The sequence below is a fragment of the Gopherus evgoodei genome, chromosome 18 (genome assembly GCF_007399415.2).
Source record: "Gopherus evgoodei ecotype Sinaloan lineage chromosome 18, rGopEvg1_v1.p, whole genome shotgun sequence".
NCBI classification, from domain to species: domain Eukaryota; kingdom Metazoa; phylum Chordata; order Testudines; family Testudinidae; genus Gopherus; species Gopherus evgoodei.
In genome coordinates this window covers 2,800,226-2,814,336 of record NC_044339.1, presented here as the reverse complement: position 1 = coordinate 2,814,336, position 14,111 = coordinate 2,800,226, and the positions used below count along the sequence as shown (strand labels likewise).

At 45.8% G+C, this 14,111-nt stretch overlaps 1 protein-coding gene across 2 annotated transcripts in view; it reads left to right on the top strand.

Annotated features, from left to right (window-relative positions):
* Positions 1 to 14,111, top strand: part of ZMYND12 (zinc finger MYND-type containing 12) — a 36,697-nt gene that overhangs the window by 12,646 nt on the left and 9,940 nt on the right. For both annotated transcript variants that reach the window (XM_030537797.1, XM_030537796.1), the window contains exons 3-4: positions 10,689 to 10,860; positions 12,527 to 12,696. In XM_030537797.1, the coding sequence (XP_030393657.1) occupies positions 10,689 to 10,860; positions 12,527 to 12,696 (342 nt within the window). The remainder of the gene's footprint in view (positions 1 to 10,688; positions 10,861 to 12,526; positions 12,697 to 14,111) is intronic.

Genomic DNA, 14,111 nt, shown 5'->3' with positions numbered 1-14,111 from the left:
AGAAGTCATGAGGGTGGGTGAAGTAATATCAAGATTCTCTACACATTTCCTCTGCTCATCCAGCAATCCATGATTGTACCTGGAATGAACTGAACCAGATTTTTAATAAAATCTATAGTACAGCAAAGATATCATTCACATTATTGAGTGCAATGATCATATGAATTTGAATACTCATCATAACTTAGTCCTAGCCTTTTTTCTAAAGTGACTTCACATACCCATTATGCAACAACTTTGAAAGTATTTATTATTTATTGCTTTTTAGCAATCAAAATTGTAGTGGGTGCTTTATAAAAGGCACAGACAGACACATTATCTGACCCCTTACTTGTCTGACAGGCCTACAGTAAGGTTCAACTACTTCCTAGGAAGAGGAGGCAGACCAGATCTTTGACTCTGAGCCAGGGTTTGGTTTGCACAATAGGAAGAATTTACATAGGAGTTTTAAACTTTTTAAATTACATTTCTCTGATTTTCCTCATGGGCTTTGAGGCTTTTGTCAAAACTAACATAAAAATATTTCCTCAAGAGTGGTATCATTTCCTACCCTCTTTCCTCAGAAATGACAGGCGGTGAGGAGAAGCAGAAGGGCAAGTAAATGTTCCCCTTGCTCTTGACTTCCCCCCAGGGAAAAAGTTGAAACTGCTTGATGGCACATAGGTGAGGTCTGCACTTGTCTGATTTAGCAGTGCCGGAAAGCTCCACTGGCAGCTGATGCATAGACTAGGTCCATACTAAGTCAATTGAGCAGTCTGCAAGGAAGGTTCCATCACTGAAATAAATCTCATAAGAACAGACTGGAACCAGGGATAATTTGTGTGGTTTGTTTTTTTTTTAACGCCTGGCCTTCCTGAGCACAGGTCTTCCTACTCCCACAGCTTGCATAGCCAGCAAAAAGGCTTCAGAGGAGTCCCTTGAATCATAAGCGAAAGCAGCATGTCCCCTTGACAACCACAGAGAAGACATTTCTTCTCCCAACCAGTGTGTAGATGAGCTCTGCATCAAGTTGGGTGTGTCATAAACAGATAGCTAAGGGTTAATGTCTCTTTCACCTGAAACACCTGACCAGAGAACCAATCAGGAAACTGGATTTTTTCAACTTTGGGTGGAGGGAAGTGTGTCTCTGAGTCTTTTGTCTGTTTGCCTGCTTCTCTGAGCTTTGGAGAAGTACTTTTTATTTTCTAGTCTTCTGTTTCTAAGTGTAAGGACAAAGAGATCAGATAGTAAGTTCTATGGTTTCTTTTCTTTGGTATTTGCATGAATGTAAGTGCTGGAAATGCTTTGATTTGTATTCTTTTTGAATAAGGCTGTTTATTCAATATTCTTTTAAGCAATTGACCCTGTGTTGTATCATCTTAATACAGAGAGAACATTTGTATTTTTTCTTTCTTTTTTATATAAAGTTTTCTTTTAAGACCTGTTGGAGTTTTTCTTTACTTCAGGGAAATTAAGTCTGTACTCACCAGGGAATTGGTGGGAGGAAGAAATCAGGGGAAAGCTGTGTGTTGGATTGCTAGCCTGATTTTGCATTTCCTCTGGGTGAAGAGGAAAGTGCTTTTGTTCCAGGATTGGGAACGGAGAGGGGGACTCACTCTGCGTAGTTTCACAGAGCTTGTGTCTGTGTATCTCTCCAGGAGCACCTGGAGGGGGGAAGGGAATCAGGATTATTTCCCTTTGTTGTGAGACTCAAGGGATTTGGGTCTTGTGGTCCCCAGGGAAGGTTTTTCAGGGGGACCAGAGTGCCCCAAAACACTCTAATTTTTTGGGTGGTGGCAGCAGTACCAGGTCCAAGCTGGTAACTAAGCTTGGAGGTTTTCATGCTAACCCCCAAATTTTGGACGCTAAGGTCCAGAATCTGGGAATAAGGTTATGTCATGGTGTGCAGCGGCGGGATATAGACAGAATCCAGAAGCCAGTAGGAATATTATATTTTTCTTTGCTAAGGGCTTTTTAGCAGAGAGAAACAGTTTGGTTTTAAAAGGGAACCAGAGAGAATTTTTTTTTTCTGCTCTCTCTAGCAGTTTGTAGTTTGCATATTAAGCGAGAAGACTGTTAAGGGTCTTTTGTCATGCAATAGCCCTCCCATTAGGTGGCAAGTACCAGCACTTATATGCATGCAAATTAAGTGGTTTTTCTGGTTTCCCTTAATTGAACATTAGCTAGAGAGAGAAAGGGGAAAAAAGCACTGTTGCTAGGCAGACTTCAGGAGGCAACAGAGCCTGCAGTTCAACAGAGAAACACCGGAGGGCACCCCAACACAAGAAAACAGGAACCATGTCTACTAGGACAAAAATGGAGGGCGAAGACCATTTAAAAGAAGCTGAACACCGGCGACAACTGGAAATAAAACAAAAAGAGATGGAGATAAAAGAAAAGGAAGAAAGCATCAAACTGGCAGCCTTCCAAAGAGAACAGGCAGCCCAAGAGGCAGCACACAAAAGAAAACTAGAGGAAGAAGAGGTGGCCTACCGAAGGAAACAAGCAGAAGATGAGGTGGCCCACCGCCGAGAAATGGAAAAGCACCAAAAAGAAATGGAAAAGCACCAAAAAGAAATGGAAAAACAACAAAAAGAAATGGAAAAACAACAAAAAGAGAATGAAGAGAAGGAAAAACAGAGAAAACATGAACTGGAGATGGCAAAAGCTGGGCTGCATGTGCCAGCCAACCCTAACAACCCGGCGCCAATTATTGCTCCACAGCACAGGAAATTTCCCACCTACAAGGCAGGTGATGACACCGAGGCCTTCTTGGAAAATTTTGAAAGAGCCTGTCTTGGGTACAGCATCCCCGAAGACCAGTACATGGTAGAATTAAGGCCACACCTCAGTGGACCTTTAGCAGAGGTGGCAGCTGAAATGCCCAAGCCGCAAATGAATGACTATAAACTTTTTCAAACCAAGGCCAGATACCGGATGGGGATAACCCCAGATCATGCCCGTCGGCGCTTCAGAACCCCAAAAGTGGAAACCAGAGGTGTCATTTCCCAAACACGCCTACTACATTGCAAAAAACTATGAGGCCTGGTTAACAGGAAACAACATTCAAACCTTGGAAGAAGTGAACCTCCTCATACAAATGGAGCAGTTCTTGGATGGTGTTCCTGAAGACATCACACGGTACATACAAGATAGAAATCCCAAAACTATCGCTGAGGCGGGGGAGATTGGAGCCAAATGGATGGAACTGGCAGAAAGCAAAAAAGCTACTGTCAAGGGGAACGATTACCACAGGGGGCACACAGACCATAAACCCTACAACCGAGGACAGCCAAAGACCCTACATACCACCCAAGTAAAGCCACAGATACCCTACTCTTCAACCTCACCAGTCTCCAGTAACTCACCTCGGCCCAGTGACCCATCAGATGGAAGATGCTTTAAGTGTAATGAACTGGGACATATCAAGGCCAACTGTCCCAAGAACACCATGCGAGTGCAATTCATTACACCACCATCACCCCAAAGATTCCCAGGCCCAGATGCCTCTCAAATACCCTTGGAGCGAAGGGAAAATTTGAGAGTGGGCGGAAAGAAGGTTACTGCGTGGAGAGACACGGGGGCACAAGTGTCAGCTATCCACCAATCCTTCGTTGACCCCAAATTCATCAACCCAAAGGCCAAAGTTACAATTTACCCCTTCATGTCACAAGCTGTAGACTTGCCTACAGCTCAACTGCCTGTCCAGTACAAAGGCTGGTCAGGAAGGTGGACTTTTGCAGTCTATGACAATTATCCTATCCCCATGCTACTGGGGGAAGACTTGGCCAACCAGGTGAGGCGGGCCAAGAGAGTGGGAATGGTTACCCGTAGCCAAACCAGGCAAGCTTCCAGACCCATTCCTGTTCCTGAGCCGTCCACAGAAGCCCCGTCTGTGTTACCAGAGACCCAGACAGAGGCAGTGGACCCGGATTCCATGCCTACCACTGAAACAGCCACAGCATCTCCAGTCCCAGGCCCGGAACTGGAACAGCAACCAGCACCAGCAAGTGCAACCACATCTTCAAACTCAACGCCAGAGGGCGCCAGCAAGCCAGAACTGGCAGAAGCAAAAGACAGCCATACCCAAAAGGCTCAGCCAGAGCCTGAAATACCCTCAGGTGCACCAGCGGAGAGCGGTTCACCAGCAACGAAAACAACCCCACCACCTACATCGCTTCCAGAGGGACCAAGCCCAAGTCCACAGTCTGAGGAAGAACTGGTGACCCCAGCCTCAAGGGAACAGTTCCAGGCTGAGCAGGAAGCAGATGACAGCCTTCAGAAAGCGTGGGCGGCGGCACGGAGCACCCAACCGCCTCTCAGCTCTTCTAATCGATCCCGGTTTGTTATAGACCAAGGACTTTTATACAAGGAAATTCTTTCTGGTGGACACCGGGAAGAATGGCAGCCGCACAAACAGTTGGTGGTCCCAACTAAGTACCGGGAGAAGCTCTTAAGCTTAGCCCATGATCATCCCAGTGGCCATGCTGGGGTGAACAGAACCAAGGACCGGTTGGGGAAGTCCTTCCACTGGGAGGGGATGGGCAAGGATGTTGCCAAGTATGTCCGGTCTTGTGAGGTATGCCAAAGAGTAGGTAAGCCTCAAGACCAGGTCAAGGCCCCTCTCCAGCCACTCCCCATAATTGAGGTCCCATTTCAGCGAGTAGCTGTGGATATTCTGGGCCCTTTCCCAAAAAGACGCCCAGAGGAAAGCAGTATGTACTGACTTTAGTGGACTTTGCTACCCGGTGGCCAGAAGCAGTAGCTCTAGGCAACACCAGGGCTAACACTGTGTGCCTGGCCCTAACAGACATCTTTGCCAGGGTAGGTTGGCCCTCTGACATCCTTACAGATTCAGGGTCTAATTTCCTGGCAGGGACCATGGAAAAACTGTGGGAAACTCATGGGGTAAATCACTTGGTTGCCACCCCGTACCACCATCAAACCAATGGCCTGGTGGAAAGGTTCAATGGAACTTTGGGGGCCATGATAAGAAAATTCATCAACGAATTCTCCAATAATTGGGACCTAGTGTTGCAGCAGTTGCTGTTTGCCTACAGGGCTGTACCACATCCCAGTTTAGGGTTTTCACCATTTGAACTTGTGTATGGTCACGAGGTTAAGGGGCCATTACAGTTGGTGAAGCAGCAATGGGAGGGGTTTACGCCTTCTCCAGGAACTAACATTCTGGACTTTGTAAGCAACCTACAAAACACCCTCCGACACTCTTTAGCCCTTGCTAGAGAGAACCTAAAGGATGCTCAAGAAGAGCAAAAGGCCTGGTATGACAGACATGCCAGAGAACGTTCCTTCAAGGTAGGAGACCAGGTTATGGTCTTGAAGGCGCAACAGGCCCATAAGATGGAAGCATCATGGGAAGGGCCATTCACGGTCCAAGAGCGCCTGGGAGCTGTGAACTACCTCATAGCATTTCCCAATTCCTCACTAAAGCCTAAAGTGTACCACGTTAATTCTCTCAAGCCTTTCTATTCCAGAGACTTACAGGTTTGTCAGTTTACAGTCCAGGGAGATGATGCTGAGTGGCCTGACGGTGTCTACTACGACGGGAAAAAAAGACGGTGGCGTGGAAGAGGTGAACCTCTCAACCACCCTGGAACGTCTGCAGCGGCAACAAATCAAGGAGCTGTGCACTAGCTTCGCCCCATTGTTCTCAGCCACCCCAGGACGGACTGAACGGGCATACCACTCCATTGATACAGGTAATGCTCACCCAATCAGAACCCCACCCTACCGGGTGTCTCCTCATGCCCAAGCTGCTATAGAACGGGAGATCCAGAACATGCTACAGATGGGTATAATCCGCCCATCTACCAGTGCATGGGCATCTCCAGTGGTTCTGGTACCCAAACCAGATGGGGAAATACGCTTCTGCGTGGACTATCGTAAGCTAAATGCTGTAACTCGTCCGGACAACTATCCAATGCCACGTACCGATGAGCTATTGGAAAAGTTGGGACGTGCCCAGTTCATCTCTACAATAGACTTAACCAAGGGGTACTGGCAAGTACCACTAGATGAACCTGCCAAGGAGAGGTCAGCATTCGTCACCCATGCGGGGGTGTATGAATTCAATGTCCTTCCTTTCGGCCTTCGAAATGCACCCGCCACCTTCCAGAGGCTGGTAGACGGTCTACTAGCTGGACTGGGAGAATTTGCAGTTGCCTACCTCGATGATGTGGCCATTTTTTCAGACTCCTGGCCCGAACACCTACTACACCTGGAAAAGGTCTTTGAGCGCATCAGGCAGGCAGGACTAACTGTTAAGGCCAAAAAGTGTCAAATAGGCCAAAACAGAGTGACTTACCTGGGGCACCAGGTGGGTCGAGGAACCATAAACCCCCTACAGGCCAAGGTGGATGCTATCCAAAAGTGGCCTGTCCCAAGGTCAAAGAAACAGGTCCAATCCTTCTTAGGCTTGGCCGGATACTACAGGCGATTTGTACCACACTACAGCCAAATCGCTGCCCCATTGACCGACCTGACCAAAAAGACCCAGCCAAATGCCGTTAAGTGGACTGATGAGTGTCAAAAAGCCTTTACCCAGCTTAAGGCAACGCTCATGTCGGACCCTGTGCTCAGGGCCCCGGACTTTGACAAGCCATTCCTAGTAACAACGGATGCATCTGAGCGTGGTATAGGAGCAGTGCTCATGCAGGAAGCAACAGATCACAACTTCCATCCTGTCGTGTTTCTCAGCAAGAAACTGTCTGAGAGGGAAAGTCACTGGTCAGTCAGTGAAAAGGAATGCTATGCCATTGTGTACGCCCTGGAAAAGCTACGCCCATATGTTTGGGGACGGCAATTCCAACTACAAACTGACCATGCTGCACTAAAGTGGCTTCATACTGCCAAGGGGAACAACAAGAAACTTCTTCGTTGGAGTTTAGCTCTCCAAGATTTTGATTTTAAAATTCAACACATCACAGGAGCTTCTAACAAAGTTGCTGATGCACTCTCCCGTGAGAGTTTCCCAGAATCCAGTAGTTAAAAAGTGTTCTTAAAGTGTAAAAGTCTGTTAGTTATATACTTAGTAGTATATGTAAAGGTGCATGTGTTGTATTAATCTGTTTATTTTCAAGTTCTAGAAGGAAATTGCCGCCAGTGAGCTTCCCCACTGTCTGCAATTTGGGGGGCGTGTCATAAACAGATAGCTAAGGGTTAATGTCTCTTTCACCTGAAACACCTGACCAGAGAACCAATCAGGAAACTGGATTTTTTCAACTTTGGGTGGAGGGAAGTGTGTCTCTGAGTCTTTTGTCTGTTTGCCTGCTTCTCTGAGCTTTGGAGAAGTACTTTTTATTTTCTAGTCTTCTGTTTCTAAGTGTAAGGACAAAGAGATCAGATAGTAAGTTCTATGGTTTCTTTTCTTTGGTATTTGCATGAATGTAAGTGCTGGAAATGCTTTGATTTGTATTCTTTTTGAATAAGGCTGTTTATTCAATATTCTTTTAAGCAATTGACCCTGTGTTGTATCATCTTAATACAGAGAGAACATTTGTATTTTTTCTTTCTTTTTTATATAAAGTTTTCTTTTAAGACCTGTTGGAGTTTTTCTTTACTTCAGGGAAATTAAGTCTGTACTCACCAGGGAATTGGTGGGAGGAAGAAATCAGGGGAAAGCTGTGTGTTGGATTGCTAGCCTGATTTTGCATTTCCTCTGGGTGAAGAGGAAAGTGCTTTTGTTCCAGGATTGGGAACGGAGAGGGGGACTCACTCTGCGTAGTTTCACAGAGCTTGTGTCTGTGTATCTCTCCAGGAGCACCTGGAGGGGGGAAGGGAATCAGGATTATTTCCCTTTGTTGTGAGACTCAAGGGATTTGGGTCTTGTGGTCCCCAGGGAAGGTTTTTCAGGGGGACCAGAGTGCCCCAAAACACTCTAATTTTTTGGGTGGTGGCAGCAGTACCAGGTCCAAGCTGGTAACTAAGCTTGGAGGTTTTCATGCTAACCCCCAAATTTTGGACGCTAAGGTCCAGAATCTGGGAATAAGGTTATGTCAGGGTGTAAAAAGTCTCTAGACCACGCACTCCCCAAACTATTTTCCTACAACATCCCTTTTTGTTATTTTCTGAACATTCCAACTGTACTGCACATGCTCCTGTATTGTATTTCTATGATACATGCAGAACTAGAGCTCCAGCTGGAACACAGCAAAAACAGATTCTGATTCTGCATATCAAAATACCCATTGGTCTAAGGGTAGGTGCACTAGGCTGAGAGTTAGGAGATCATGAGTTCGTGTCATTTTTTCCATGGACTTGTGTTAATCTGTGTGCACTGCCTTTTATTATTCAGTAAGTCCTTATATCCCTTTCTTGCAGGCTGCAAGTATCATTCCCTTCATTTACAGATGGGGTAACAGAGGAGCTGGGATTATACAAGGTTACTTCTGGTAGAGCTAGGAATAGAACCCATGGCCTTTAATGTGACATACCCAAGTCTCATCCACTTATAGATAACAATTAAAATTACAATCACTTTTTGACATGAACAGGAATACTTGTGGCACCTTAGAGACTAACCAATTTATTTGAGCATAAGATCAGATAAGTACGTGGATCTCTTACCTTCAAATCAGCGGCACTGCTATGGGTACCCGCATGGCCCCACAGTATGCCAACATTTTTATGGCACACTTAGAACAATGCTTCCTCAGCTCTCATTCCCTAACGCCCCTGCTCTACTTACACTACATTGATGACGTCTTCGTCATCTGAACCCATGGAAAAGAAGCCCTTGAGGAATTTCACCATGATTTCAACAATTTCCACGCCACCATCAGCCTCAGCCTGGACCAGTCCACACAAGAGATCCACTTCCTGGACACTACAGTGCTAATAAGCGATGGTCACATACACATCACCCTATAGCGGAAACCTACTGACCACTAAACTTACCTACATGCCTCCAGCTTTCATCCCGACCACACCACATGATCCATTGTCTACAGCCAAGCTCTACGATACAATCACATTTGCCCCAATCCCTCAGACAGAGACAAACACCTACAAGATCTCTATCAAGCATTCTTCACTACAATACCTACCTGATGAAGTGAAGAAACAGATTGACAGAGCCAGAAGAGTACCCAGAAGTCACCTACTACAGGACTGACCCAACAAAGTAACAGAATGCCACTAGCCGTCACCTTCAGCCCCCCAACTAAAACCTCTCCAGTGCATCATCAAGAATCTACAACCTATCCTGAAGGATGATCCCTCACTGTCACAGATCTTGGGAGACAGGCCAGTCCTTGCTTACAGACAGCCCCTCAACCTGAAGCAAATACTCACTAGCAATCACAGACCACACAACAAAAACACTAATCCAGGAGCGTGTTGCCAACTCTGTCCACATATCTATTCAGGGGATACCATCATAGGACCTAATCACATCAGCCACACTATCAGAGGCTTGTTCACCTGCACATCTACCAATGTGATATATGCCATCATGTGCCAGCAATGCCTCTCTGCCATGTACATTGGCTGAACCAAACAATCTCTACGTAAAAGAATAAATGGACACAAATCAGATGTCAAGAACTGTAAAATTAAAAATCAGATGGAGAACACTTCAGTCTCCCTGGTCACTCGATTACAGGCCTAAAAGTCGCAATATTACAACAAAAAAATTTCAGAAACAGACTCCAACGAGAGACTGCTGAATTGGAATTAATTTGCAGATTGGACACCATTAAATTAGGCTTGAATAAAGACAGGGAGTGGACGGGTCGTTACGCAAAGTAAAACTATTTCCCCATGTTTATTTCCCCCCCTCCCACTGTTCCTTACAACTTCTTGTCAACTGCTGCAAATGGACCATTTTCATTACCACTACAAACAGTTATTTTTCTCTCCTGCTGGTAATAGCTCACCTTAACTGATCACTCTCGTTAGTGTGTGTATGGTAACACCCATTGTTTCATGTTCTCTGTGTGTGTGTATATATCTTCCTACTGTATTTTCCACTCCATGCATCCAATGAAGTGGGCTGTAGCCCATGAAAGCTTATGCTCAAATAAATGTGTTAGTCTCTAAGGTGCCACAAGTCCTCCTGGTTTTTTTTTGCAGATACAGACTAACATGGCTGCTACTCTGAAACCTGTCATTTTTGACCTGAGTGGCTAGTCAAAGGTTTGGGACCCTGGAGATGATCCGTTTGGAAGTAGAAATTGATGGAATCTGGTATTTTCTTTCATGCAGTCTTATTTATTTTCAAGGAATGTAAAGCAGAAGGAACAAAGAACAAAAGGAGAAGTTTCTTAGCGTACAGCCCCAAAACCTCTTTAACCAACACCAGTCCCAAAAATGTGCTCTCTTTCTTTTCCAAGGGCTCATGCTTGGGTTTTTTGCCTCTCTCTTTTTCTTTGTTCTTATCTATTCTCAGTTTCTGTGTGATCTCTCTTTTCACACACATGCACACACCAAAACAGTGCTCAGCCAGAAGCTCCTGAGCAGGTTCACACACACCTTTTGTCTTAGGTGGGGTGTTATGCTTAAAGTAATGTTAACGGAAGGGTGAGTTTACACCTGTCAATCTCAATGGGTTTTAACTCACTCAACTCATAACAGGGTTTCCCATTTGTAACAGTGTATGTAGCAATTGGTTGTAAAGGTAGATGGTGTATACATTGATACAATATTTTCATTTGCTCTCTCACATTCCATTGTTAATTTTTCCCCTATAGAAACACTTAGTTGACTTTACTCACAAAGTGGCCCAGAAGTTTGTGTTTGAAGGAAAACATGAAGAAGCAATTCCTGCAGCTTTACATTCACTGCGTTTCAGCATTGATACCTGTGGTCCAGATTCTGTGGAATTAGTTCCTGCTTATCTCATCTTAGCTGAGGCTAGCACTGGTAAGTTTTGCTGAAACAAATAATATCAATGGTAAATCTAAAACCATAATGCTGGTATGTCACGGATCCACAGGTTTGGCACTACACCCCCAGCTTTGGAACAGTCTCTTGGAGGAACCCCTTCAGTCTCACCCTTCCTTCAGGGTAGGCCATGTGGCCTCACTGTCTCCTAATACTGAACCTCCAAGACTTCCAGCATTCCTGCTTCACACTGTGAGCTCTGTTCAGCGAGTCCAACTGAGATAGGCTCCTGATAGAGACTTGTATACTCTTCAGGGATTAATGGACCCCAGCAAGCATTTACAGTGATATTCAAACCGTGTTGTCAAAACAGTTGGGTTTATTTATCAGCTGGAACACAGCATAGGAAGTCTCAAGGTTAGCACAGAGAAATGAAGGTTAAAATATGGTTCAAATGCATTCTAGTTCAGGGGCAGGCAAACATTTTGGCCTGAGGGCCACATCGAGTTTCCAAAATTGTATGGAGGGCCGGTCAGCAGAGGCTGTGCCTCCCCAAACAGTCAGGCATGGCCCGGCCTGGCCCCCATCTGACCCCTCCTGCTTCTCACCACTTGATGCCCTCCTCCCATCCCAAGACTCCTGCCCCATCCAACCCCCTGGTTCTCTGTCCCCTGGCAGCCCCCAGAACCCCCGCCCCTGACTGCCCCCTGCCACCCCATCCAACCCTTCCTCTCATTCCTGACTGTCCCCGGGGATCCCTGCCCCCATTCAACCCCCCTGTTCTCTGCCCTCTGACCACCCCGACCCCTATCCACACTGCCACCCCCTGACCACCACCCCAAACTCCCCTTCCCTCTATCCAACCCCTCCCGCTCCCTGCCCCCTTACCGCACTGCCTGGAGCATCAGTGGCTGGCACTACAGCTGCACTGCCCAGAGCACCAGGACAGGCAGCCGCGCCGCCCAGCTGAAGCCAGCCACACTACCGCGCAGCACGGAGCACCGGGTCAGGCCCTGGCTCTGCAGCTGTGCTGCCCCAGGAGCTCGCAGTCCCATTCCCAGAGAATTGCGCAGGTGGCGCAATGAGCTGAGGCTGTGGGGGAGGAGCTGGGGGCGAGCCTTCTGGGCCAGGAGCGCAGGAGCCGGGCAGGAGAGTCTCGCGGGCCATAGTTTGCCCACCTCTGTTCTAGTTAGCCCAGAGCCCAGCTAGGCTGTAGCAAACTCCATATCCAGGCTCTCTCACTCTCTCTGACCTCCTTGGTCAGTTCTCAGGTGAGAGCTTCCCAACTCCTTCCAGCAGCCAGCTCTTATCTCCCATCTCACACCTTTCCAGTCCTTTGTTCTTGAGCTGGGATCTTTGCTTTGCTTCCCTGCTGAGAGGTAGGGAAATCCATTTCTGTTTCAGTCATTGATTGGTAGATGTCAATGTCCTGGTGATTGTCTTCTCCATACTTCATTGATATGGGGTTGGCCTTGGCCAGTCTTTTTAATGACCCATTCAGACTCAGACAGCTAGGTGACATTCATGCCTATGGGCAGGTCTTCACTAGCAATGGTAAAGCGCTGCTGCGGCATTGCTTTAACATGGCTGTGTAGTCACGGCATCCTAGTCCAACTGTTTGAATGGCACAAAGAGCTATATTCTCTAAGCTTCTAAAAAATTGCTGACAACATTTGTCCTCTTTTCCCTTGAAATATAATTTCAGGTCTTGGCCGTCTTACCCAGGCAGAGGAATACCTCTCACAAGCTCAATGGATTGTCCTCAAAACTTCTGACTGCAGTAATGGCATTCAGTCTAAATTGCATCGTAACCTGGGTCTCCTCTATGCTGCTAAAGGAAATTTTGAAGAGTCTTTATACCACCTGGCTACTGATGTACGTAGAATAAAATACAGAAGTAGAAGAAAAATTTCTAATAATTGTATACAGTCAATGTAGAAATTGTTAGGAAACCCCAACAGACACTTAGATTCTAGTACAGATTTTAGATACCATGCTAAGAATCACCTCTGAAAAACCTGTGCTAGATAGATACAACAGACAACATGTCGGTACTTATCCAAAGTTGTGTTCTAGTAATTACTCTTATTTCTGTGAATTGTGTATTCCCTATGCTTTTTTTATAGTATTATTAAATAACACTTATCAGCCTTTCTATTCAGTTGAGATATACATTCCTGCTGCAACCTTTTGTAGTTGCCTATCATTAAACAAGTAGTCCATTTTATACCTGCAACGATCTTATTTCTTGATCATTTTTGTTAGCGCAGAGCAACGATCTTATTTCTTGATCATTTTTGTTAGACAAGTTACACTATTTATTGCACTATTTATAAAACTGCTTCCATAATATTTTCCCCATACATTTTTTGCCACATGATCCTTTGGGAGAGTAGTCCTGCAAACTTTAACTGTTCTCAGATGCCCCTCCTTAGGAGGAGATGTTGCTGCTCTTTAATCTCCCAAGTGTGGGCTTTGCTGTCAGTACTAAGAGAAAAGTTACTTTCTTAATAACTGTATTTCCTTGAGTGATTGTCAGTACAGATCTGCCCTCACCCACCTGCCTTATTCCTTCAGAGTATACTGAGGGGATTCTGATTAAATAGAAAGTAACTGGAACAAGGTCAGGGCTGCTGCTCTTATACAGGACCTGATCCAGTTCCTTCTAAAGACTCTCCATAGGCTTTACTGGAAGATGTATTAAGTCCATGGTCTCTGGTCCACACTTTCATTGTTGCAAGAGAGAATGCACACAGCTCTAATGGCCACTGCTTTGCCTGGGTTATCACTTAGCTGCTCCCTTGAGTGTGGATCAGTGGTGTCAGTCCAGTTGAGTGATTGTTAGGAGTGCTAGTGCCAATGTAGGATTCAGGTCTGTATTTTTGCCTGAGATAGTATTTCGGGTTTTGCCTGCCTGTTTTATTTTATGATAAACATACATACATATGTGTAAAGAAAGGACAAAGACACTGTGTACGTTGCTTTTGCCCAAGCCAGATGGGTTTGTTAGTATAATGGGAACAGATAATAGCAGTTGAAGTGTTACTGGGCATGGTGGGAGTATAATATATGAGCGCACACTTGAAGACTGCCTCAACTCCTATCTCAAGGCAAGGGAAGCAACCAGTTGGGAGGGGTAAGGGGAGATTGGGGGGAAGGTAAAACACTAAAAGATCAAAGAAATGCCTGCTCCTGACCATAGCAAACCTCACGCCTTACCCCTCCCATGGGGTACAAAAGGGGTGAGATGAAGACCCCAGACTCACGACCCCCCCCCCAAAATGGAACAT